The sequence below is a fragment of the Panthera tigris genome, chromosome D1 (genome assembly GCF_018350195.1).
Source record: "Panthera tigris isolate Pti1 chromosome D1, P.tigris_Pti1_mat1.1, whole genome shotgun sequence".
Taxonomy (NCBI): Eukaryota; Metazoa; Chordata; class Mammalia; order Carnivora; family Felidae; genus Panthera; species Panthera tigris.
In genome coordinates, this window is record NC_056669.1 from 46,352,390 (window position 1) to 46,377,098 (window position 24,709).

Consider the following 24,709-nt stretch of genomic DNA (forward strand, 5'->3'; position numbering starts at 1 on the left):
GGGCATGTAACCCCACCTTCTTATACAACAGGGTCCATCTTCGAGAAGTGCAGGGGGAAGTAAGGAAATTCAAACAACTGAACCTTTATGCAAAGGGGCATCCTTTGCATCCCAAAGGGGCAATTAAAAACAGCAGAGAATGAGGTTAGAATGATCCTTTAGCCTTCCTCCCACCACCCAGAAGGAAGTAGCATCTTGAGAAAGACCAGATCAATTTAGGGCATGAGAAACTTCAAACATTTGAGTATATTGCATTAATTATGATGTCAAAAAATGACTTCTGATTATTAATGAAATTGTTGATGGTACTCATTGAGTAACAGCTTATAATAAGATTAGGATTCCACTTGAATTTTATTTTACCTCAGCTAGCCACAAATCTGTGTTTTTCCCATGCCTTTAGCTCATAAATGAAAGTCATTTTCAGTTCAAAAAAACGAGAAAGAAGAAATTGCTTTTAAAATTCCACTCACCTCTCTTTTTAGCCAGTCATTCTCCCGGATCTCTCGGTAGCTGCCTTTGTCAATGAACCTTATGGCATTCTAAAAGAAAGTTTCTGTATTAAGGAAGAATTGTAACATGGTGGTTCAACATCACCTTAGCTGATCATTCATTTTAACTTATGTTTTGCAATTACTTTGGAAACATACCTAAGAACTTTTGCTTCAGTTGTTCTTTATTCTCCTATTGTATTATTTTTGCTGATTTGCACTGCCTAATACAGGTGATGTAGAGAACTCGATAGCAGTTATCCATTCAATTTGGCTTCTATTGTGAATGAACCTGATTGCCATGGTGAAATCAATCATTAAGTAATCTGCTCCTATGGGACGCCTAGGTGGCTCAGTCAGCTGGGCATCCGGCTTTGGCTCAGGTCATGATCTTGAGGTTTGTGGGTTCAAGCCCTGCATCCGGCTCTGTGCTGACAGCTCAGAGCCTGGAACCTGCTTCGGATTCCGTGTCTCCCTCTCTCTCTGCCCCTCCCCCATTCGCACCGTCTCTCTCTCTCTCTCTCTCAAAAATAAATGTTAAAAAAAAGAAGTGATCTGCTCCATAATTAAGGTGGCTGAACTGCAGTGATCAACTATTCTTCAAGTTTATGGTCACAGTCGTAATCCAACATATAGCAAAAAGCATGAATAGATTCTATTACTACCTTTTTAATTTGAGATATTTCTGTATGTCAGTAATAACAATATACATATTTACAAACTTAATAGCGAATAGTTTCAGGGTAGCAGGCTGTAGCTAGACAGTCTTCTGGAGAAAGTTATTTTAGATGAAGAAAACAGGAAAAGTATTACTTTGTCAGTAGGTTCACAAAATGTAAATTCATTTTCAATTACTTGTATATTTATAGTTTCACTCGAACTTTACAGTGGATGAAAGATTGTATTTATCTGTGAGGTACTTTTATATGGATACCATGTTATAAATTCCATATTCAGTGACTGAAGGGCACAACCTAAAGAAGAGAAATTAGGAAAACTCCTATAGATCATAAGCATTCACAGGAATAATTTAAAACTATGTTAAGAATAAATTTATCTAAGTCTTTAGTGTTGGAAGGTTTGCAATAATTTTTTTATTTAAATCACACTAATTAAACTAAGAGTGGACCTGTATTCCCCAGGAGCTAGGAACTTTTATACTCCAGCTACAACTGATAATTCTAAGGTTTCCTGGAACACAGAATTTCATTTGAACAAAAGCAGGACATAGCTCATAACTGAAGTTAGATGGCTAATGGCTTCATTTACCAAAAGTGGAGCAGAGGTTTTCAACTTTGGCCATACGCTAGAATCTCCTGGACAGTTTGAAAAATCCAGAAGCCAATGCAACATTGTAGGTCAATTACATGAGCATCTCTGTGCACAGGACCCAGGCACTGACTGAGTTAACCAATTTCTCAGGTGACTCCCACATTGCAGCCGAGGTTGTACAACAGTGGATTATCAGAAGTTAAATGTATGCTAAAACAGTCAGATAAAAATTATGTAGAGAATTATGTAGAGAAAAGAAAATGTATAGTGTAACGATTAAGAGCAGTGATCTGAAGAAGACACCTTAAATTGAATCTCTCGATTCTGCCACTTGCTCTGGGAAAGTCACAAAATTTCTCTGTGCTTCAGCCTTCTCATTAGCAAGTCCCTGCCTTATAGGATTATTGAGAGACATAAATATAAAAGGCTCAGAACAGTATCTGGAACAGTCTTCATTATATATTGAATATGTATATTTGAAAGATATTTGATTTACAGATGCATTTTTAATCATCTTAACTATGTTCAGATCATTTTAATGTTGATTTCACCATTTAATCATATTCTGTCACAAAGGGGCTGAATTTTATGGGCAGTAAACTATTGGCAAGTTCTCCATAATCCTCTATATTTGCATAGATCTGTAAAAATCATGCAATGGGATGGTAACTGAAAGAACAACTAAACTAACACGTAAGCAACAAACCAAAGCACCTGAAATTCAATGAGGAACTTTAGAGAAGACCAGTGCTTATGATTCTGAAGAAGAGATATTCTTGATGAAGAGACAATCCCAGTGGGGACCTCACTAACTGAGAAGGTAGTCTGGGGACAGGGGAAGAACAGTGAAAAGAAAAGATTCAGATGTTTTGTGAAAAACAAAAGGATTAGAAAACATATAATATTGGAAACCATATCTCAAACATTTTTTTATGTCCCAAATCTTTAAACCTCTAGCAATGTGGAGTACTTTCTTAGGTTTGGATATATATGAAAGTACTTTTTAGACAAATCATATTTCATTCTATAATACATCCAAAACTTTTATTTGATAATTTGTTGTAGTCATTATTATTACTTAAAAATAACTGAGTAACAATTTACTGAGCTCTTTTTTATTTTTTTATTTTTTATGAGTCACTATGCTACTTAAATCATCTCATTTAGGGGCACCCGGGTGGCTCAATCTGGGTGGCTCAGTTAGTTGAGCATCTGACTTGATTTTGGCTCAGGTCAATGATCCCAGGATAGTAGAATCGAGTGCTGTGCCAGGCTCCATGCCTGGCTCTACACTAAGCATGGAGCCTGCTTTAGATTCTCTCTCTTTCTCTCTCTCTCTCTCTCTCTCTCTCTCAGTGCCTGGGTGGCTCAGTCAGTTAAGCATCCAACTTTGGCTCAGATCATGATCCACATGGGGCTCCTGGCTATCAGTGCAGAGTCCACTTCAGATTCTCTGTCTCCTCCCCAACCCCTCCCTCACTCACTCACTCACATGCATGGGCATGCTTTCTCTCAAAAAATGAACAAATATATATAAAAAAGATTCCTCCCCCCCCGCCTTCCCCCCACTCTAAAATTTAAAAAAAAAATCTCATTTAATCCTCATACTATTCTTTAAAGGTAAATATCATTGCCAATCTTTATATATATATATATATATATATAAATTAGGAAACTGAAGCCCAGAAAAGTCAAGTAATAAATTTAGTTTATATTCCCAGTAAGTGGTAGAGCTGTGATTTAAACTAAACTAACTTTAGAACTCAAGATCTTAATCATTGTTATATACCGTGAGAAAAAAGTAGGGGAAGAACTTTTGTTTTTAAGAAAATTGAAATATACCTGCGTGGCCCATTCCTTCTTTTGATCCAGTTGCAACAAAGTTTCTCTGATTATTCTCTTTCTAGCATCTTCCAGAGTGACTTTATAGTGTTCTTTAAAAAGAAAATTAGAAGTCTCAACAAGATTAATCCTAGGAAAGGGGTGCTTGGGTGGCTCTGTTGGTTAAGTGTCCAACTTTGGCTCAGGTCATGACCTTGCTGTCCGTGAGTTAGAGCCCCATGTCAGGCTCTGTGCTGACAGCTCAGAGCCTGTGGCCTGCTTCAGATTCTACGTCTCCCTTTCTGTCTGGCCCTCCCCCACTGCGCTCTGTCTCTCTCACTCTCTCTCTCTCAAAAAATGAATAAATATTAAAAAAATTTAAAAAAAGACTAATCCTAGGTAAAACTATGGTGTTCATAAATGTTATCTTCCATGATCTTCCCCCTCCTTTCTACATATTTTTCCCCCCTGAATTTTCAGGGTACATTTTTACTGAAGCATCTAGTACCTTCAATTAGAAGAAATGCTCCAATAATTTACTAACACCTTAATGTGAATTGGTTTAAGATGATATCTCTTCCAAGAATATTTGTATTTTCAAAGAATTGTCTCTCCAAAGGGAGAATTCCCAATACTTTAGTATGTGTGCAGCCATCTACCTTTCATATCACACACTTCTGACTGCACAATGGAAACATAAAGAAGATCTGATTATCTGCACAAGAAACATCCTGTACTCTGACTTCATCTAACTAAATTTCCAGTATTCTAGGCATGTGTCTCTGTGGGCAGGAAAGACAGAGCCAGAAGAAGGGAGAGGTGTGGAGGGGCTGTGGAAGTCAGCCCCTGGGTCTGAGTTGGGCTCAGAGCAAGAAAGGAGGAGAGATATGAAGAAATGCAGGATTCTTTATTCTTTCCAAAAGTTCTTGTGTCATAGTCAGAAAGGAGAGAGCAAAGGATCATAAAATCTTAGGCCTTGAAAGATGCTTAGCGATCATATCAACACTTCTGTTTAAGGAAAGTGAAGTAGTGACATTAAGGTCTCTGTAGAGAGTGGAGAGGAAGAAAGGTGCATAATGAGTCCAGTTTGTTAATCTTCTATTCAACAAACCAGCAGCAATGTGTTCTGATATGCAGGACACTACTTAAGGCGCTGGGAACACTGCTGAATAAGAAACAAATCACCTGCCCTTATGACAGGTACATTCCAGTACGGAAGCCTGACCGTAAGTAACCAACCAAATAAATAATATTTTGGGTGGTGATATGTGTGATGAAGCAGAACTAAAATTCTCCATTTCAGAGAAAGTTTTGAGGAGGTAAAGACTGAATGAGGTGAGGTAGTCAGCAATGTGCAACAGGAGGGAACCACACTACACAAATCTGAGAATAATCAAAGTCAGTTGTACCTGATGATAGCATCTATGTTATAAGTCGCCATTAGTTGTATTTTATTTATAACATCTGAAGGATAAGTATTTGCTAGATTTCTGTACTGGTCCACAGAAACCCATTTAACTTATTCTGTAACTAAACAATACTTTTGTAAGAGTGGTGCTGTGGAACCTAACTGCCATTTAGGACACCGTTTCAAAGGGAACATTTTCTCCCCAGAGCAAGTCCGTCAAAGCAGAACTCTCAGGGGTCTTAGGCTATAGGGAAGGAGATCTGCAGATCTGGTCTTTTAGTAGGTTGGAGCTGAGGTTCTGGAAAGGGGACCAGAGTAAAAATTCCTCTTCCATACCTTTCTTCTCCTGCAGTCTCTGGGACACAACAGATAATGAAGAATATGTTGAAGAAAATTAAATGTGCAAGTCTTTGGCGGGCAGTGATCTGAGGCTTCACCACTAGGTAGGGCAGCAGCAAACGATGGCCTTCAGTTGTGACTGTGGTGGGGAGGGGAGGGCGAGAAGGGGGAGCTCTCCCAGGTTGCCCAGTGGCCAGAAAGGGGGCGGGTCAGTTTCTGCCTCTAACAGAATTGGAACAGGAGTGTCTGACTGAGGCAGCAGTTAACAAACACAAGAGTTGCATTTTGGGGACTAGTCTAACTTGACATCTGGAGAATAAGAAAATGAAACTCTTCATTATTCCAACGCACATGTACTCATCTATATAGCCTGTATTTTTCTTACTCTTATCCGGGGTAATCACTTGAATATTTTAATCATTCCAATCTCATCTCTGATAGAAATTGTTTTCAATTCAGTACCTAGTCCACTAGACTAAGGCTGGATATTTATTTGAAATTTCTACCCAACAAAACACAACAAGCAGTCTAAAAGTTGCTATGGGTCAGGAGTTTAGTTATAGTGGATTTTTCATTCTTAGCATCTGAAGAAACCGTAAAACTGGGAGCTTGATAACATTAAATATTAATTCTTTGCTGTAAATCATAAAAAACAGATGATCAGATATGCTCGGACTAAAGTTATACCTCTTTCTATTGCCATATTAACACTAAAACAGCAACAAAAATATCCAGCTCTGTTCCAAGTTCCATATAGAATTCAGTGGACTTTTTATCTTCTTAAAAGCAGAGTAACAAGCACAAGGGAGCATGTAAAAGTCTCATTGCTCTCTTTTGTGATTCACAAGATGTTTTGAGAAATAGTTATTAACCACACATTTGTGAATACAGCCAAAGAAGCTATGAGTATATAAATGTCTCCTCATAAAAGTTTGAGCATGGGCGACTATGGCTTTGTGCTTTAAACTCTGGACTGCTCAGATTCCTGTCTCTGTGGCCACTTCTCAGAAGCCAAGCTCAAAGCCCCCCTGGCTGAAGCTGGCTTTGCATTGTTCTACCTTCCCTGTTGTATCTGCTCTGAGTTGGTTTGCTCCTCCACAGCTCTCTGGGGGTCTGTTGTCCACTTTTCACACGTGTCGGTGTCACACAACTTCACCCTACTGACCACCCCCCCTCCTGTGGTGGTGGCCTCTCTTGTACTCTCTCTTGAAGATCACCAGGGGACTCCCATTTTACAGATGAAGAAATTAATGTTCAAAGAAGTAATGCTACTTTTTTGTAAATGTATTTGAACCCAAATCTTTTAACTCACTATTAGCGTACAAAGAAATTTTAGAGATTCCTGTCCTGTATGTCTGGTGAAGGGCAAAAGTAAAAATGCTCTGTGGCTCTGATATCTAATGACTCTTAATAACCCCACGCTTTCTGTATTGCTGGGCTTCATCCTTTTATTGAGAGTCAGAGCCTTGTCCTGGATACACTAGTGACCATGTTTCCTATACCCACTATCCCAACATTTCCCAGTTCAAGTTCAGGGAAGAAGCTCTAGGTGCTTCCTCCTGCTTCCTTCTAGAGCTCAGGGACATACTGAATAAGGCAGTGTTGGATAGCTGACCACAGAATGGTTTGTGCTGGGGCTGACTCATTACCCACGAGGAGGAATGGACAAAGGTCTTTGCTCATCTCTGATTAGGTAGGTGATCACTCCAGCTCTTCAGAATCTCAGGGGTCTTAGGCTATAGGGAAGGAGATGGAGAAAACTGCAAGAACTGGTCTTTGGGAAGCAAGAAGAGTATGGGGACAGGACAGAGCAAAGCAAAGCAGAGGAACATCTGAAGGAGACAGTCCGTGAGAGATAAATGTAGAGAGGAGCCATCCCTATAGCCACCACTTATCTGATAGGCTTCTGTTACCATCTTCAAACTTTCTATTCCTCATTATAAGTGTTATATTCAACAAACATGACCATGGGACATCAAGGAACCTCAGTTTTTTCTCTTCCCTTTAAAATTCATACTGTGAAGCTAGTAATTCTCTCAACAAGATATGTGGCAAATTTCTGATTTTTCTGCTTCCTTTGTGATGATAAGAGGTTCTCAATTGGTAATTTATATATCCAGTCTTTTGTAATAAACAAAACTTTAAATTGTATTCAAAACTCTGGCTATTTCCTTCCAGCTTAGATGCACAACTATATCCTCTGATTTGAGCTTCCTCTTCCCTTAGGGATGAAGGGAAGCATGGAAAGGGACAAGAAAGCTCTCACTTGACAGATACTGTCTCAAGTTAATGTTGCACTTTCTGGTCCTAGCTGATGCTTAAGGTTGATGTCTTTTTCATGGAGGTGTTCTTATAGGTTCTTCAGAGGACCACCTTCCCCATTGCTAGTTATTTCACCTGAGTTCCCTTGATGCGGATGATGTACTGTCCTTAATGGCTGGCTAACAACTTTTCCTTTGGCCTCTGGCTCTCAATATATTCCTTCCTCCCTTACATGCTGGCCTCTAATTCCTCTGTTGGAACATCATCACCAAGATCTAACTGGACAGCGTACTAGCCCTCCCTCATAGCATATTCACAAGAAAAACTCTTTCGTGCTTTGCCATAACAAATTCTTGAAATTGTAGCCTCTTGCAGACTGAATATTTGTGTCCCCCAAAATTCATATGTTGAAACCTAACCCTTAGTGTGATGGCATTTGGAGATGCGGTCTTTGAGAAGTCATTAGGTCAAGGGGGTGGAACCCTTGTGAGTGGGATTAGTGCCCTTACAAAAGAGACTCCAGAGAGCTCTCTTGCCCCTTCCACCAAAGATGGCTGCCTATGGACCAGGCAGTGGATTTTCTCCAGACACCAAATTTGCTGGCACCTTGGTCTTGAACTTTCCAGCCTCCAGGACTGTGATAAATACATTTCTGTTGTTTATAAACCACACATTCAATGCACTTTGTTACAGCAGCCTGAATGGACTAAGACACAGCCCTAGCTCAGGACAGCAGCCTCCTCATATTTGCTCTGCTGACAGAATGATTAGTTAGTCCATTATTCCTTAGACTTCTCAGGGGTGGGTCATAAACTAGACCTCCATGCCTCCCAAACTTCAGGAGACACATACTGAATAATCAGAGGCATTCCCTTGAAGACCCTCCGTCTTGATTTGAGATGAAGGAGGAATTACCCTTCACCTGCCCGTTTGCGGGACAATGTAGGATGTAAAGCACACCAAGGTCTCTTTCTAAACACTGTCCCCTAATTTCCAACAATCTTTGTTTGACTTATCCAACTCCTTTTATAGACTGGAATTCAGTGGTTGAAGGTATGAAACCAGTTTTCTGCCTCATTTGCATGGTGGTATCTCAGTTTACTCTGATGTGGTGTCTGTTATATTGCCACTCCAGTTTAACTGAGACTAAAGAATTTTATTTTAATATCCTCCTTCAGTAACTCCCCCCGCCCAGTCCCTAAAATACCTGTTCCTTGCTAGTAAACCCAGTCTAACTAACACAAAGTCCATGATCACGGTTGTGGGAGAAAAATTCCAGAAAAATCGTGGAAGAAGAGAGGCAGTGGGGGAGAAAAAGGGCACTATAATAGTAAGGCTCCAGATAAATAGATGCAAGTGTTCTGCTCATATTCATTTTCCAATTAATGGCCCCAATATTTTAATAGCCCCCAGGCAGAGTTGCTGCTGCTAACTGCGTGGTTGGGAGAAATGCCTAAATTCAATGACAAGTAAAACAAGCCCATAACAACTACTTCCCATGACACCTAAAGTTGGCTACAGACCAAGGTTCAACCAGGAAGTTATTCAGTGTATAAATGTCATTACCATCATCCCAAAGTTGGATTCAACAGCATGACAATTTTCAACCGAAAGAAATCATCCAAATTTCTGATCAACATAATAAGTTTATCTGAGAAGATGACTCTTCCTAATTTAAAAATATAAAATAAAGAAATGTTGGGGAAAAACTTAAAAAATTTTAAACATGCCATAACAATAACTATTTTAAAAGTATGATACTGGTACACAAACACATAGATCAATGGAACAGAATAGAAAGATAAGAGAGACCCAAATACACATGGGAAATTAAAGTATGATAAAATCAGCATTTCAAATCAGTAAGGTTAAAATGAGTTATCTGAGAAGTGATGTTAGGACAACTGGAAAAACATCTGGCAAAACATAAAGTTGGTTTCCCACCTCATAGACACACACAAAAAACCCAAAGATTTAAATATTAAAATGAAGCCATAAATATGGCTAATAGAAGAAATATTAGACTATTTATAATCTCAGATATCTTAAAATAAAAACCGAACTTGGGCACTCCAAAACTACAAAATGTCTTCATAATATACCCCACAAACAGAAAACTAGTGACAAATAAGGAAGATACTTGTATTTTATATCACAGTTAAAGAGCTAATTTCCTTAAAAGGTAAAGAGCTCCATCACACAGTAGAAGAATGGGCAAGGGATACAAACAGATGATTCACAGAAAAGGAAATTCAGTACATATCCTGACCTTATGAAAGATACTCACTATCACTTATAATAAGAGAAGTGGAAATTAAAACCACAAGAAGACACCATTTTCTATTTTTAAGACTGACAAACAACAAAAAAAGTTAGCTAACATCCCTGCTGTTGAAGATGTGTGAACATAGGCATCTTCATCCATATGGGGGAAATAAACTTGGTACAAGATCTACAGAGAGCCATCCCTATCAAAATAAAAAAATAAATGAATAAACAGGCTCTTTGGGCCAGCCATTCCTCCCTAGAGATACCCAAAAATGAAATTATATAAATATAAGAATATTCTTTGCAGCATTATTTGTAATAGTAAAATACAGGAAATAGCCTAAATGCTTGTGAGTAGGGGACTGGTAAAAAAAAAAAAAAATTGTAACAGAACAAAACAAAGTAGCCACTGGAAGAATGAAGACACCATAATATGTACTGATCTATAAGAATGTTCATATATTGTATTTGTAGCATGCTTTGTATATTTTGATATAAAATATTTCTGATGGAGGCTATATGAGAAATTGGTAATTGTGGTTTTATCTACAGAGAGTATCTGAGTGACTGGGGGATGTACAGGGGTAGGAAGGTGTCCCTTTTATGCTCTACTTTTCTTCTGAGGAGGAGAACCTTTTGAAAGATTAGAACTCCAAGTCCAGTCTGATTTGGGCCAAATTTATACTACCATCGTGGTGCAGAAGCCCTGAGCTGAGAACTTTACAGAAAAATTGGTCTAGATGTGGAACATCCCAAGAGGGCCCCAGAGGTGGGGATGGAAATTATGCCACAGGAACACCTCCCCAACACAGGGCACCATCACCAGCTGGGTTCAGAATTGTCATCCAGCCACAGTGGTCTTTTGGGTCATCAGATCACTCCATTTATTCTATCCCATGACTTCTCTGTCTCTGGGTCTCTGATTTTTTGTGTTTTTTTAAGCCACTATGCTAGCCACAGGGACAGACATGTAGCCTCATGGTTCCCAGATTTAGTCCTGGTAAGTTTCATCTCACCTGATGCCATCCTTCTCCATACCTTCTCATTTTTGTTCTTCCCATTTCCCATCTCATGTTTGTTCTTCAGTTCTTTCTGACCATAACCTAGCATTTACTTGGGCATTTCTCTACAATGATTCTGGTTTTATAGCTTGGTTACGCTGTTTTAAGCTTGTCTCAGGTAAATTTCTTTTCTAATGTAACCCTGTCCCAGGACCCCCCTGCCTCCACCCCGATAGAATTGCCCCAGACCTACGTGTGGGAGCATACAGACACCATCCGCTGAACGAAGCTTCTTTCTCTAAGACATCTGGTCTCAGGGATTCTCCACTGCCCCGGCACCCACCCCTCCATCCTTCTCAGTTTCACTGGTAGTCCTGGGAGAGTTTCTCCACCTTCTCTTTCCACCTTCACCCTTAGGTTCATAGCTACTTGTGCTGATAGCAGAGAGTAAAGAATGATTCAGGGAGTGTGCATTTTTTTCCTTCTACCACAGGGCTGCTCTCTGAAGATTTTCTACTGAATTTAAACTAGCTTTGTCTCAACTGACCTGACATTTTCTCTGTATTCTCTTTAACTGTATTGATGTCATTTTGTAAGGAGATAATGAGTTTAGCATGTTGTTCACTCCCTGCGTTCTTGTACTCTTCCCAGTATTCCTTCTCACTGAGTTTCTCAAGAAACAGTTTCTCAGCATTATTTATTTGCATGTGCATATCTGTTGAAAGAAAATAAAGATACCATGTCATTTCTTTTGTTCTTGCAACCATTATATGTTGCAATCAGATTTTATGAAGTTAAGGTCTGATACTACAATGCTGTTAATTCATAAATACAAACTTTTAACTCCAATTAAAGGAAATCTAAACTATTCGAACTGTTTATCCCTCATAATTCATAATCTAAGTAAAATTAAACTTCAAATTATAAAGTAGATGTGTGGTTTTAGGCCGTGACTGACAGCTATAATAGACAACCTATATGCCTAGGAACCCATAAGCTTAAATTATTCCCATGATAGCTTGATAAGAGTCCTTTTTTGTACAAGATTATGTTGCATATACTTTTTATTAATAAATTGTGATTTTTCTGACCATTATGCCTCTGGGCAAAGTGACCTCAACTTGTATCCTTGTGCTGTCCTTGGCAACCATTTTTTGTAAGTTGGCTGATTCCATTATCTAAAGTTCATTGTTTGGGCTTCCCTTGTGTGAAATGATACCATATCATACCAAATGATACCATATCATACCAAATGATACCATGTCTTCTCCTGCCCCCACTTATTAAGGCCTTCAGAATGAAAGATAAATTCACTAGGACAGTATGTGCAATTGAGCTATCTCAACTGTATAAACTTTTAGTTCACCCTGATGCACTTGCTAAACGTGATATGTTACTCAATCTTTAGGTGGGGTCTCATGCTTCTAAATATTTTGGAAATGGAAGCATGCAAAGAACAAGGTACAGTGAAGTGAATGGCTATTTGTCTCAATGCCACACACCATCTGGTTTGAGAGCTCCCTGAAGGCAAGACCACATCTTATTCATGTGTGTAAATCCAGCACTTGGCACAGAGTCTGGCAATTAGTTGGTGCTCAATAAATGTTTATGGAATGACTGAGACACTCCATTCAGGCCAGAGGGATGTTCTTCAGTACAGAGGGCCAGAAGGACTCCAGACATGCCTTTTTCCAAATATGTAAATAAGATATTTTTAAATCCCTTAATAAATGGCACTTGTTGCCATTAAACAATTAATACTGTTATAACCTATCCGATGATCTGTCCTCTTATTTGGTTAGATTGCTGCTATCTCCAGCACTCTCAACAATAGCCAAATTATGGAAAGAGCCTAAATGTCCATCAACTGATGAATGGATAAAGAAATTGTGGTTTATATACACAATGGAGTACTACGTGGCAATGAGAAAGAATGAAATATGGCCTTTTGTAGCAACATGGATGGAACTGGAGAGTGTTATGCTAAGTGAAATAAGCCATACAGAGAAAGACAGATACCATATGTGTTCACTCTTATGTGGATCCTTAGAAACTTAACAGAAACCCAGGAGGGGAAGGAAAAAAAAAGAGGTTAGAGTGGAAGAGAGCCAAAGCATAAGAGACTCTTAAAAACTGAGAACAAACTGAGGGTTGATGGGGGTGGGAGGGAGGGGAGGGTGGGTGATGGGTATTGAGGAGGGCACCTTTTGGGATGAGCACTGGGTGTTGTATGGAAACCAATTTGACAATAAACTTCATATATTGAAAAAAAAAAAAGATTGCTGCTATCTCAGCCCTGGGCCACATTCAGCCTTTGAGGGGAAGGCTGGTTAATGTCACTGAAGATTCTGGAAAAGAGGTGGAGGTAGCGGCTATTGTTATACTTTCCCAGAACCTATCTCCCTTCCCTTCTCCTACCCCTTGTCAAATCAGTAGGCCAATTACAATGGTCCCTTCTCTTGGACATAAGGATTTGTCCAGGGGTGAGCATGTGTCTCAAGCAAGGCACATGCTCAGAGTCCTTCTACTGAAACTGGTGGAAAACATGTCTCTTTTGTCTCCATTTTGAGGTTAAAAGGATGTAAGGTGAGAAGTGTCTATTGTCTGAGTTCCAGCCTCCTGGGAACAATAGCCTCAGTTAAAGGAGCCATCTTTCAGGGGGAAGACAGAGAGAGGAGAAAGATAAGAGGTAGAGGAGGAGGACAGTAGGGGAAGAAAGAGGGAGAAGCAGAGGAGATAGATTAAAAAAAAAACAAACTGAAATCTAACAGCATGTGAGGCTCTGGTGGGTCCAGGTCAGTAGCAATCTGACTTTTCTGTTTGATTTTATGAAAAAATTAACATCCTCCTTGAGCTTAGGCTATAGTTTGGGTTAAAGTTTTATCCTTGAGACTAAAGAGTCCTAAGTTGGAAAAAAAAAGGGGTTACCTCAGTCCTTCTCAAACCTTCCTATGCATAGGGATCCTCTAGGGTCTGTCACAATGCAGATTCTAACTCTGTAGGTCTGGCTGGGTCTGAGATTCTGCCACCCCAAACTGGCTTGCCTGTAAGCGACTACCCGGTACCTGACAGAACTGCATCAGAAAGCCTTTTCAGAGCCACCTGCCCTCTCACTTTCCTCTCTCTCCTTTGGCACCTGTGGGCTCTTTTCTTTCTTGGATCACCTCCCATGCCCAGCACTCCTCCTCTCTGCCTGGTCACCCAGCTCGGCGCCAGTCTCGTATGACACACACGTTCCATCACTCAGCCCAAACCATAAACAGGCACACCTCTGCTAGCTGGGCTCATTTCCCTGCGAAGGCAGTTTCATGAGCACATTTGAGTATCCTTTGTGGTCTCACTCCCACCTCAAGGGACTTATTAAAGTACTCCTTCCAAGCATAAGTAGAACTCTCCTGGAAAGGAGCCCTGAGAAATACAGTATCTACCACCTCATGACATCATCATTGCCCATAAGAAGATGGGTCAGAACAGGCTTATGGGAACAGTTGTGGAGACCCCTAAAAATGAAGTTTTCTGATTGCTGTTTTTTTGTGTTGTTAACTATTTCATTCAAAACCAAAAATAATTACAGATGGTGTGCTTGCTCTTTGTCAAGTGCTTGGGTAAGTGGGTTCTCTGATATACTTGGGACACATTCAGGGAAGCAAGTCCTTGTTTTGCCTCCCAGCTTCTAGTACTGCTTCCAGAGAACACTCAATGTCTTTTCCCAAGTTTTCCAGCTTCCTAGCTAAGATGATACTTATAGAGGTCCTGGCAAAAGTGGTTCTGGAAATCTTAGCAGCAAGTTGAGGATAAAGGAATGAAAAACAATTTTTTTTTTTTTTTGAGAGAGAGTGTGAGTGCACAAGTTGGGGAGGAGCAGAGGAGAGAATTCTAAGCAGGTGCCATGCTTGGTGTGGAGCCTGACTCAGGGTTCAGTCTCATGACTGTGAGATCACAACCTGAGCTGAAATCAAGAGTCAATTGCTCCACCCACTGAGCCACGCAGACGCCCTGAAAATCTCTTTTTAATGCATGTGTCAAAGCTATGTACGACTTCCCCACAGGACCACGGTATTTCCTAAGCCCATGACAAGAGTAAATCCTGGGTCTTTCATCTTCTACACCTAGCATCATTTCTATCCATGTCCGCCAACCTTCCCCCTGGTCAACTCTAATCCCTCTCTTCACCTAAATGGGAGTGTTTGCTCCTTTAGCAATACTGGTGTGGGGGGAAGCTTTATGGTAATATTCACCTTGTTCCCAAGTCTGAACTGAAGCTGAAGTCAAAGAAACTGCCAGACAAGAGAATTTCCCCAAGAAAGAACAAATCCCCACTGTGAGGACTTCAGGGTGGTAGCTAACAGGATGTTATCTAGTGTCAAGACCCAGGTGGTTTTCTTCTGTCTTTGTTTTTGATCAGTGCCCTTCCTCCTTCTCACTTGGCTTCAGTAGCTCTGCCCACTTGTTATTTCCCTCTCCTGTCCATTTACCCACACGTGTGTGTGCTTGTGGTATTAATGATCTCATCTGAAACATGTTCGTAGCATTTTGAACATATTAGGAGACAAAAGCATTAACACATTCAAGAAATAATTTGATGCAGCTTTATAATTTTCCAAGTTCCTAAGCCACCTTTTAAGTTTTCTTCCTGGTCTCTTTCAAACTTCCATTTTTCCTTCATTGCTTCTTCAACATCTTCTCTTGTTACAACTGGTAATTCCTCCAACTTCTCTTCACTCAGCTCCTTCAGTAGGTTCCGTATGTGCCAAGTCTGTTCATCCTTCAAGCGTCTGTTCTGTCATGACAATTAACAGTAGGTAACAGCATCTGCTCAAATATTTACATTGATTTGCCTCAAAACAGAGTCACACTGAGGCTTGTAAAATGAGAAAAAAACATTTAATGAAGTAAGTTTATACAATATCTCTAAAAGCTTATGGAATATGGAAGACTCAAAATAAAATTAAACCCATCAACATAGTAACTATTGGATAGAAAGTTACATTTTAAAAAATTGTGTTATTAATTTCCTAGTCTATCACTCTATTATAGGATCAGTGAACATTAAAGTTAGACCTTGGAGGCCAATTTCTTCAATCTCCCACTAATACCATTCTTCTCCAGCGATTGTCATTCATTTAGTCAGTATTTATGGAGCATCTACCATGTGCCAGGAGGTCTTCTAGACACTAGGAGTACATCAGTGAACACTATACACAAAATACAGTGGCACCTTCTCCTGGCCACTGGATTTGTCCAGGTTGAGCATGCTGTCTCAAGCAAGCATATGCTCAGAGTCCTTCCCTGGAAATACTTTCACTGAAACTGATGGAAACATGTTTTTTGGTCTCCATTTTGAGGTTAAAAGATGTAAGGCGAGGTGTCCATGGTCAGAGTTCCAGCTTCATGGGGACAACAGACTCAGAAAAAGGACGCTTTGGTTGCAAAGGTAATAATTTAACTGCAACTAGCATAAGCATAAAGAGGATTTTAATTTTTTCATATGACCAAACAGCCAAGGCAGGATGCCACATCTGGACCAGAGCCTTACATGCTGTCAGATCTCAGCTTTAAAAACTTTTTCTAAATCTGCTCTCCCCCTCCTCTCTCAAACTCTCTCCTTCTCTGCTCTCCTATTCCCCCCCTTATCCCTCTTTTCTCTCTTCCTCTTGAAAGTTGACTCCTTCGTAAAATGGTACAGCTACTCTGCTAAAAAAGGATGCCAATTTCTTATAAAACTAAAAACATTTGCCTATCATACAACTCAGCAACTAGGCTCTTAGGCATTTATCTCAGAGAAATGAAAGCTTATATTCACATTGATACAATGCTTACAAAACTGTATTTATCATAGCCAAATACTGGAAACAACTCACATGTCTTTCAAAAGGTAAATGGTTGAATAAATTGTGATATATTCATATCATGAAATAAAAATGAATAAAAGGAACCAACTAATTATACATGCAGCAAACTGAATCTCCAAAGAATTCTGCTGAATGAAAAGAGCCAATCTCCAAAGATTACTTACTATATGATTCCATTTATATAACATTCTTAAAATAACAAAATTATAAATATGGAGAACAGGTTAATGGTTGCCAGGAGCTAATGAAGGGGCAGAATTGGGAATGAGTGAGTAGCTATATTAGGATAATATGAGAGACACCTGTGTTAATGGAAATGTCCTATGCCTTGACTGTATCAATGTCAATATTGTTAATGTTAATATCCTACTTGTGATATTGTACTATAGTTCTGTAATATGTTATAGGAAACCAGGTATCGGTATACAGGATCTCTCTGTATTATTTTCTTATAACTGCATGCTAATCTGTAATTATTTCAAAAAAGTTTAATTTAAAAAATGAAGATCAATCAATATTAGCAACTGATAAACAATTTATTGCTCTTTAATAAGTTCTCAAATAACTCCATTTTCTTAAGTGAAATTGATTCATGTTTTGCTTTTCTTATAAATAAATTGAATTACTTTGGCTCGACATGAGTTATCTGAAAATGAAATATTTGTAGAAACTTGAATAATAGCAATGGAAATATCCCTTGCCAAACTATTGCATTCCTAATACTTTTTCTAAATATGGACTTTTCCACTTATTTTTGTAGAAATGGAAAATTCCTTTATCAAGTATAGTCCGAATACTAAATAAATCTTTATCTAATTTTATTTATGTTAGGTAATTATAGTAAGGCAATAATTGCCTCAAAATCAATTCCAGCTGAAAAATAGGCAAAAAATACCCAAAGACAGTGATCATTTAAAAACCACTACATATAATTCATAAAAGAATAGTGTGTAATGAGTCAACAAATTTTCCTTTTACTTTCCATACTTAGCACAATACTTGTCAAAGTGAATCCAGTCCTCTTAGATCAAATTTTTAACACAATGACTATCCTTTTAAAACATATGATATTTTCATTTATAAATTAAAATAGTATCATATGTCCTAAAACTGTATTCAAAAATTACATAAACATGACTAAATCATATTTGGCATTATATATAAATTTAATAGCATCTGTATTAAACTTCCCAAATCCCATAGTGAATTACAAATGGATGGGACATGTGTCTGATAACATGTTACAAAATTCACTATATCTGAAAAATTATTTTGAGTGATATATGAAATACAATTTAGTTAGCTATATTCACCAATGTGTTTAAAAAAAGACATTTATCCTACAAAGCAAAGCATTATCACACCATAAAAATAGAATAACGTAGATTAAATAAATAAACTACAAAGAAAGAACTGATTTTGTTTTGCTATAAGGCCATCTCATGGGCTCTGCCTTTTTAACTTTTTAAGATTTGCAAGAACAAGAAGTTGCCAGAATAGTACACAGAGCTTCGCCTTACTACACCCTGCTTTCCCCAATGATGACATCTTATATAACCACAGCACCTGAAAATGGAGAAGTTGACATTTGTACAATGGTATTAAGTAAATTAGAGAATTTAATTTGGATTTCACCAGTTTTTACATATGCTCATTTTAGTTGTTTTTAGTGGATAAGTATTAAGAAAATTTGCCACATATACATATGAGAATTATCACCAGACAGATGGCATTTGAAGCCATAGTGTTAAGTAAGGCCTTTAGATTTAAAGAGAAGAGTGGAGATCAGAACCCTGGAAAATACCTAATTAAGGGATGGTTCCGGGAAAAGAGCAGTGAATGAAAAACAAGAAATGGTTGGAGAATATGGGGGAATATTAAAGGATGTGCTGGCAGCCAAAGGAAAAGAGAGTTTCAAGATGACAGGGCTGATGATGAAGGCACGAGAAATAAATTAAAGACTAAAAAGAGGCCATTGGACCCGGCTAATTGGTCATTAATAACTTCTGTCCTAGCAGGTGTGGTGGAATAGCACGAGTGAAAGGATGAAATGGAGGTAAGGAAGTGGACAGAGTGAACTATGAAATGTCTAATGACATGAGTGGAGCATACAGAGAGAAAGAAAGATAATCAATGAAGTGACAGTCCAAACAAAATTCACACAAAGGAGGACATGATGGGGAGGAAGGATTTCTGAGTTTGACCTAATGGAAGAGAAAAAGTAGGTCTTGTTAATGAGTCATATTTAATTTAGCAAGTAAATATCTGTGACCTCAAAAATGTTTCCTTCACTGGTGTTAGTGTGAATCAACTCAACAAATATTTATCGAACACCGACTCATGCTGGGCCCTTCCGGAGAAACAAAGGTAAGTAAGATTTGATTCTGCTCCCTAAAGAGCTTTCAATTTAATAATGGAGATACATTTGTATGGAGCATTCCAGCTTAGTTTGGGGGAACAAAAAGGAGCTGGCCAAGAGAAGAGCATTCTGGAGGATGAAACAGCCTGAAGAAAGGTACAATAATGAGCAAGACTGGGTTTTCCAAGATTTAAAAGAAGCAGTGGTGAGCAAAGGGTGGAACAACTGGAGACAAGGTTGGAGAGGTGAACAGAGGTCAGATCTTGTAGGGCCTCAAAGACTTTAGTAAGGAGCATGGATTAATTTTCTGTACCATAGAAAGCCACTGTAGGGTTTTAAGCACTGAAAGGTTTACGGTATTCAAAGTGTTGCACTGTGGAAAATGTACTGAATAGAAGAAGGATGGGTAAGAGCTGGTGGCAGCCTCAACTGTGGCAGTAGCGGCATAAATGGAAAGAAATAGATACATAGCTGGAACTAGTCTGCCTCTCCATGTTCGTCACTGCTGGGTCCACATGATCCCAGAAGAAGACATAGGCCTATCCCATAGTCATGAAAATAAGAATTTTGTTTCTGGCTTCAAATGAGGGGCTATGGGAAAGTGATCCCTCAGTCCTAATGTCATTTCCACAACCAAATGGAAGTCCCAGTGCTGACCACTGGGTGGTGTGCATTGGTCCTTGATGGCAGTTCACTCATCTAATGTGCTGTGGATCTCATCATGTGGAACCTGCATCCAAGCACCTAGACCAAACGTCCCCTTTCCATTTTCACCCACAGACCTGAGTTTCTGATCAACAGACTTTAGTAACTGATCGTTGAGAATCACGACAATGTCAGGGTCACAGTTATATCACCACCATATCTAGTCCCCAAAATATTGCTGAATGAATGACCAAATTAGCCCTATTTGGAAGACAGGAATCCCATGTTATAGGAGGGAAACTGGGGCTCACATCAGTTTTGGCCAAAATGCTACCAGCCTTAAGTTGTACAGTCAGGATGCAATCTTAGGTCTCTGACCCCAGACTCCATTAAAACTTGTAGATATAGTCATTTTAGACAAAAGCCAAATAAAACAGTTAACCGTGGAAGCTTTAGAGTCCATATAAATGTTTTAGTAGAGAACAGTCTCAGCGTTTCCTTATCCCCTTAAGGGAAAAATTGTGTTAATTATCACTTAGTCATATACAGCATGACTTTGATATTCATTTCAATCTGATTTTATAAATACAACATATCATCTTAAACATCAGTCATTTTAACAACTGAGATTATACTTTTCAAATAATATTTACATATGCACACTCTGAAAATCTAAGAGCAAAAAGATATAGAAATTAAAAACAGAGACCCAATGTTTTATCATTTGGCTAAATAAGAAATTAAATGATAAATGTGGTTTCAGAGCCTTAAAATTTTTAACACAAGACTCAATGTCATCATGTCTAAATAACACAGCTCAAGCTGACTTCCTTCGACACTGTAATTAATATAATAGGAACAACAGTACCCTTTTGCCTTACATGTACAAAAAACTTAGATTGTAAATTAATCAATTCCAAGCACTAAAGAAGATACTTTCCTAGAGTACATGTCATCATAATTCACAATTTTTAAAGCATTTGTGTAAATGTTTAATAACTAGATATAAGCTTTAAATGTTATACTCACTCTTTCATGATACTTTTGGTTCTTTTCTCTAAGTCTCTTTATTTGAGCCATAAACCGTTCTACTGCATTTTCCTTTATTTGACAGCTGATAATAAACAAAGATAAGATGTTTTACAATTATTTATCTTGGAAAATTAATGGGGCAAATTTAAAATTTTAAACTAAATTATTTGAATTGAAATAAAGTATTAGATACATTATAAAAACCCATTTAGGGATCAGAAAACTTTTTAAGTGATTTGTGTGTGTGTGTGTGTGTGTGTGTGTGTGTGTGTGTTTCTGAGTATATTTTCCTCACTAAAATATATATTGGAGAGATAACTTCAAGTTTTTTTTCTTAAATCAATCCCCATTTGTACTTCATAATTTTTATACTTTCTAACTATCTATAAATAATTAAGCTTAAAGGGAACCTAAAGAAGGGCATACAGAAAACATGCTTTCTAGAAATCTAAATATTTCAAACAAAAATGACAAAACAAAGGCTTTATAAGTGCAGGCACATCTTCTTGAAAGAGAAAGATATACTAGGCATATCTTTGGTTCAAGTTCCTTAGCACGCCATCTCTTCTATAAATAATAAAAGCTTTCCTGACACAAACACATTTCTTTAATACCCAATAAGTATTTGTTGAGCATCTGTCAGATACGAAGGAGAGACAGAAAGGTGCAGGAAGACTTTGATGTGGGCTATGTGATAAATATTTGAAGTGCTAAGTATATCTCTACTACCCAGTACATCTTGTAACTTTAAATGAGACCAAAGTAACACAATGGAAACAACTTCATGTAAATACCTTGCCTCAATTAAAACAAAACAAAACAAAACAAAACAAAACAAATATATAGCACCTCTGTGGTGTAGTGAACAGAGACGCTGTTAAAGATTGAGCAACTCTTGTTTTCAATCTTGTCCCTGTCCCTTCTTACCTACATGATCTCAGGCAAGTCACTTCTCTGAGCATCAGTTTCCAAGCTATCAGTGGTGACAACAATACCTAGCTCTAATCCTATAAGGATTAAAATAAGAAATTGTATGTGAATGTTTCTAGCATAGAGTAAGTGCTTAGTAAATTTCATTGAAGTGAATCTTATATCCTCAGCCCTTCCTCCAAAATACCATTTATATTTGTGATATTGCATGTTTGGTAGAGAGGAAAATAAGACTCCTTCTTTCCCAATAATGAGAAAATGCAACATAAAAACAAAACAAGCAATCCATTTTAGTGGCAAAAGTACTCTGTTTGGATACTATGAAACTTGGATTTCAGGCCTGCTTCTCCACTAACTGCCCAAGGACTCTTCACCTAGTTAGGCCTCGCCTTACTCTTCTGTAGGTAAAAGAATTGAAGGGGATGAGCTCTATAGTTTTTCAGTTCAAAAATTATACAATTTAAATTGATCATTGTTCCCTTTCATGCATTCACAAATAACAAGATTTAATGAGCTGCTGCTTTGTGCCCAGTATTGTTTATGGCATTATGGAGATAGTGTTGAACAAGACCTCTGTGATTCTTGCCCTCAAGGAGCTTACATTTTATTAGACAATAAAGAAGTAAACACACAATCATATTATTTACCCATTGTTATGGGGGAAATAACAGGCTAAATGGAAGGGTGGTTTCCACACAATAATAATAAATAAGTCTATAGGTAGGTATAAACCATCTTTTTACTTCTCACCTAAAGCTTAGGTATGCAAAAATTTTGAAGGAACGCCTTCTCTACCTCCCATTTTAAGGGGAAAAATAAAAAAATATTATGAGAATTATTTGAAAAAAGGCTATGCAAATGTTCACACATTAGGCAATTTCTGCAATTACAAATATGGCAACCTAACTCTCAGTACGGGTGAAGCAGGCAAATGAATCTCAAATATGTAGTCTCCATTGGTTGAGAGAGTCTTTGGATGGTCTAGTTAATAGACTTACTAATGGCTTCAGCTGAGAGCCTTCCCTGCTGATGACTGAGTATACAAAGATGGGTCCAGAGACTACATCCTGCCCCAACCCCAGCTGCTGCATGGCACAAACTTACATTAAAAAAAATTATTTCATATTCATTTTAAATTCAAATTTAATTGCGCATCCGGTAATTTTATTTGCTATATCTGGCAACCTTACACTTCAGCCAACCACTCCTCTGCTCAGAGCAGTTAGGGGCAAATGACCTAGGGCTCTGTCTTTTGTTCCTTCTGCAGTGAGCTGTTCAGAAAGATCTAAATGGCACCGGCAGGCCTGGGGGAGATTCTGAGATGCCCAAAAGATTTGTGGCTCACATGGTAGTCATAGGTCTAAGTTAGCTGAGTATTTCCTTGGAATTTACTTCAACCTCCTTAGGTCTCATGAAGATGAAACTGAACTTCAGAACTCAACACTCTTAGCCACTGTGGGAGTTCAAGCTTCACTCTTCTCTATATACTTTTTCCTTTTTATAACTTTCTCAGATGCCATAGTAGCCCACATGTCACACTAAATGCTGAAGCAAGTTGGATAAACTAATGAGATAATAGATATTAAAGCCATTTGGAAAGGATACACATTATTCTGAAGCACAGTGACATGAAATGGTTAGTAATACAAGGTGTCACCTTCCCCCTTACCTCACTGTATTATTAAAGTGTTATTAATGTGTCAACTTTCTCCCTCCATGCAATTTCATTGAAAATTCTCAGAAGTAAAATAGATAAATCTGGATTTAAAAATTTTATACTTTTATCTATTTTTTAACCTATAATAATATCTATACCTATTTCTGGGTCTATTCACACATTGTAGAAAACTGGGGGAAAAACAAGTACAAAGGAAAAAATAAAAACCACCATTACCTAGAAATGGTGTCACTTTATAGATTTGGCATTGACAGTCTCAGCTCTTCACAATCATAGAGGTTCATGACCTTATTTTCTTGGGATAGATTTAAAAAAATGTTCAGTTGTTCAGAAGTCATTGATTACCTACTACGTGCTCCCAGCTCTTTGTTCTAAAATGAGATTGTGTAAAAGAGAAGGAAGATACTTCCAGGGGACCCTTGGACAATCCTTTCTCAGATGGTGAGGTGGGTGTTTTGGCCAATTTGTCATGTGACAAAAGTTCTGTCACCTGGGAACACCTGGAATGAGTCAAGTGTCACTAGCAGAGTATGGTACAGTCAGGCCTCGACTGTTTCAGTCCATGAGATTGTTTATTTAGTCTTAACAAAGCAGAGAACAAAAGCATGAGATGTTCAGTTTATATCTTGTGCTAGATCATGAGAATTTTTAAATGTTTGTCTTTTTGTAAACCTCTGTTAAAGACTGGCCTCTGATTGACCTACAAGAGAAACGGTTGTATTTGGATGTCATCACTGTAAACCATGGCAGCAAATTAGAGAGCAGGTTGTATTCCTAGAGCCTTTTTGTCCACCTCTCCGAAGATGAGATGAGGGAAGTTTTCATTTAGGTTGACAAATGAGTGTGGGTAGTTTCTGGTTAAATGTTATCTCAAGTAAAAAATAAAAGGGAGCTTTGTCACAAGTCCCTTCTTGGGTTTCTCAGTGTTCTGACCCTTTCAGTCAACTGCCCTCTAAAAAGAACAGACAGATAGATTTGGAGTTTCTCAAGAAGGAGGTAGATTTTATCTGAATGTTGTTAAAAACAAATCTCTTGAAGCCCAGTGTCACAGGCTAGTCACCAGCATTCCAGGCTCCCCACTTTCAGTCTTGTTCCTCTCCAATAAATAGTTTCTCATACTGACTCCCAAATATTCCACTGGACTCGGTTTATCTGACCCTTGCATACATCATCAGTTCAGTCTTACCCTTTCTCCCTCACTCTGCCTTCTCTCAGTTCCTGGGCTGTGAAACCTCTCCCTCTCTCCAGCGTTTCTTCCATAAGCTTTTCTCTCTTTTACTTTATCTCTCCATAATACCTATTCCTCTTCCAGAGATCAGCTCCAACGTCACTTCCTCAACAAGCTTTTCCT

The 24,709-nt window shown here is 38.4% G+C and overlaps 1 protein-coding gene across 6 annotated transcripts in view; it reads right to left on the reverse strand.

The window, feature by feature from the left end:
• Positions 1-24,709, reverse strand: part of CCDC83 (coiled-coil domain containing 83) — a 46,691-nt gene that overhangs the window by 13,447 nt on the left and 8,535 nt on the right. For 3 of the 6 annotated variants that reach the window (XM_042958942.1, XM_042958940.1, XM_042958939.1), the window contains 6 exons: positions 20,748-20,832; positions 15,480-15,642; positions 11,410-11,577; positions 3,606-3,697; positions 2,478-2,588; positions 474-542 (listed from right to left, as the gene is read on the reverse strand). In XM_042958942.1, the coding sequence (XP_042814876.1) occupies positions 474-542; positions 2,478-2,588; positions 3,606-3,697; positions 11,410-11,577; positions 15,480-15,642; positions 20,748-20,798 (654 nt within the window). In that variant the 5' untranslated portion in view covers positions 20,799-20,832. Of the gene's footprint in view, positions 1-473; positions 543-2,477; positions 2,589-3,605; positions 3,698-11,409; positions 11,578-15,479; positions 15,675-20,747; positions 20,833-21,677; positions 21,758-24,709 lie in introns of those variants that run through there. The other 3 variants (XM_042958941.1, XM_042958943.1, XM_007078982.3) reach the window with 3 other exon arrangements.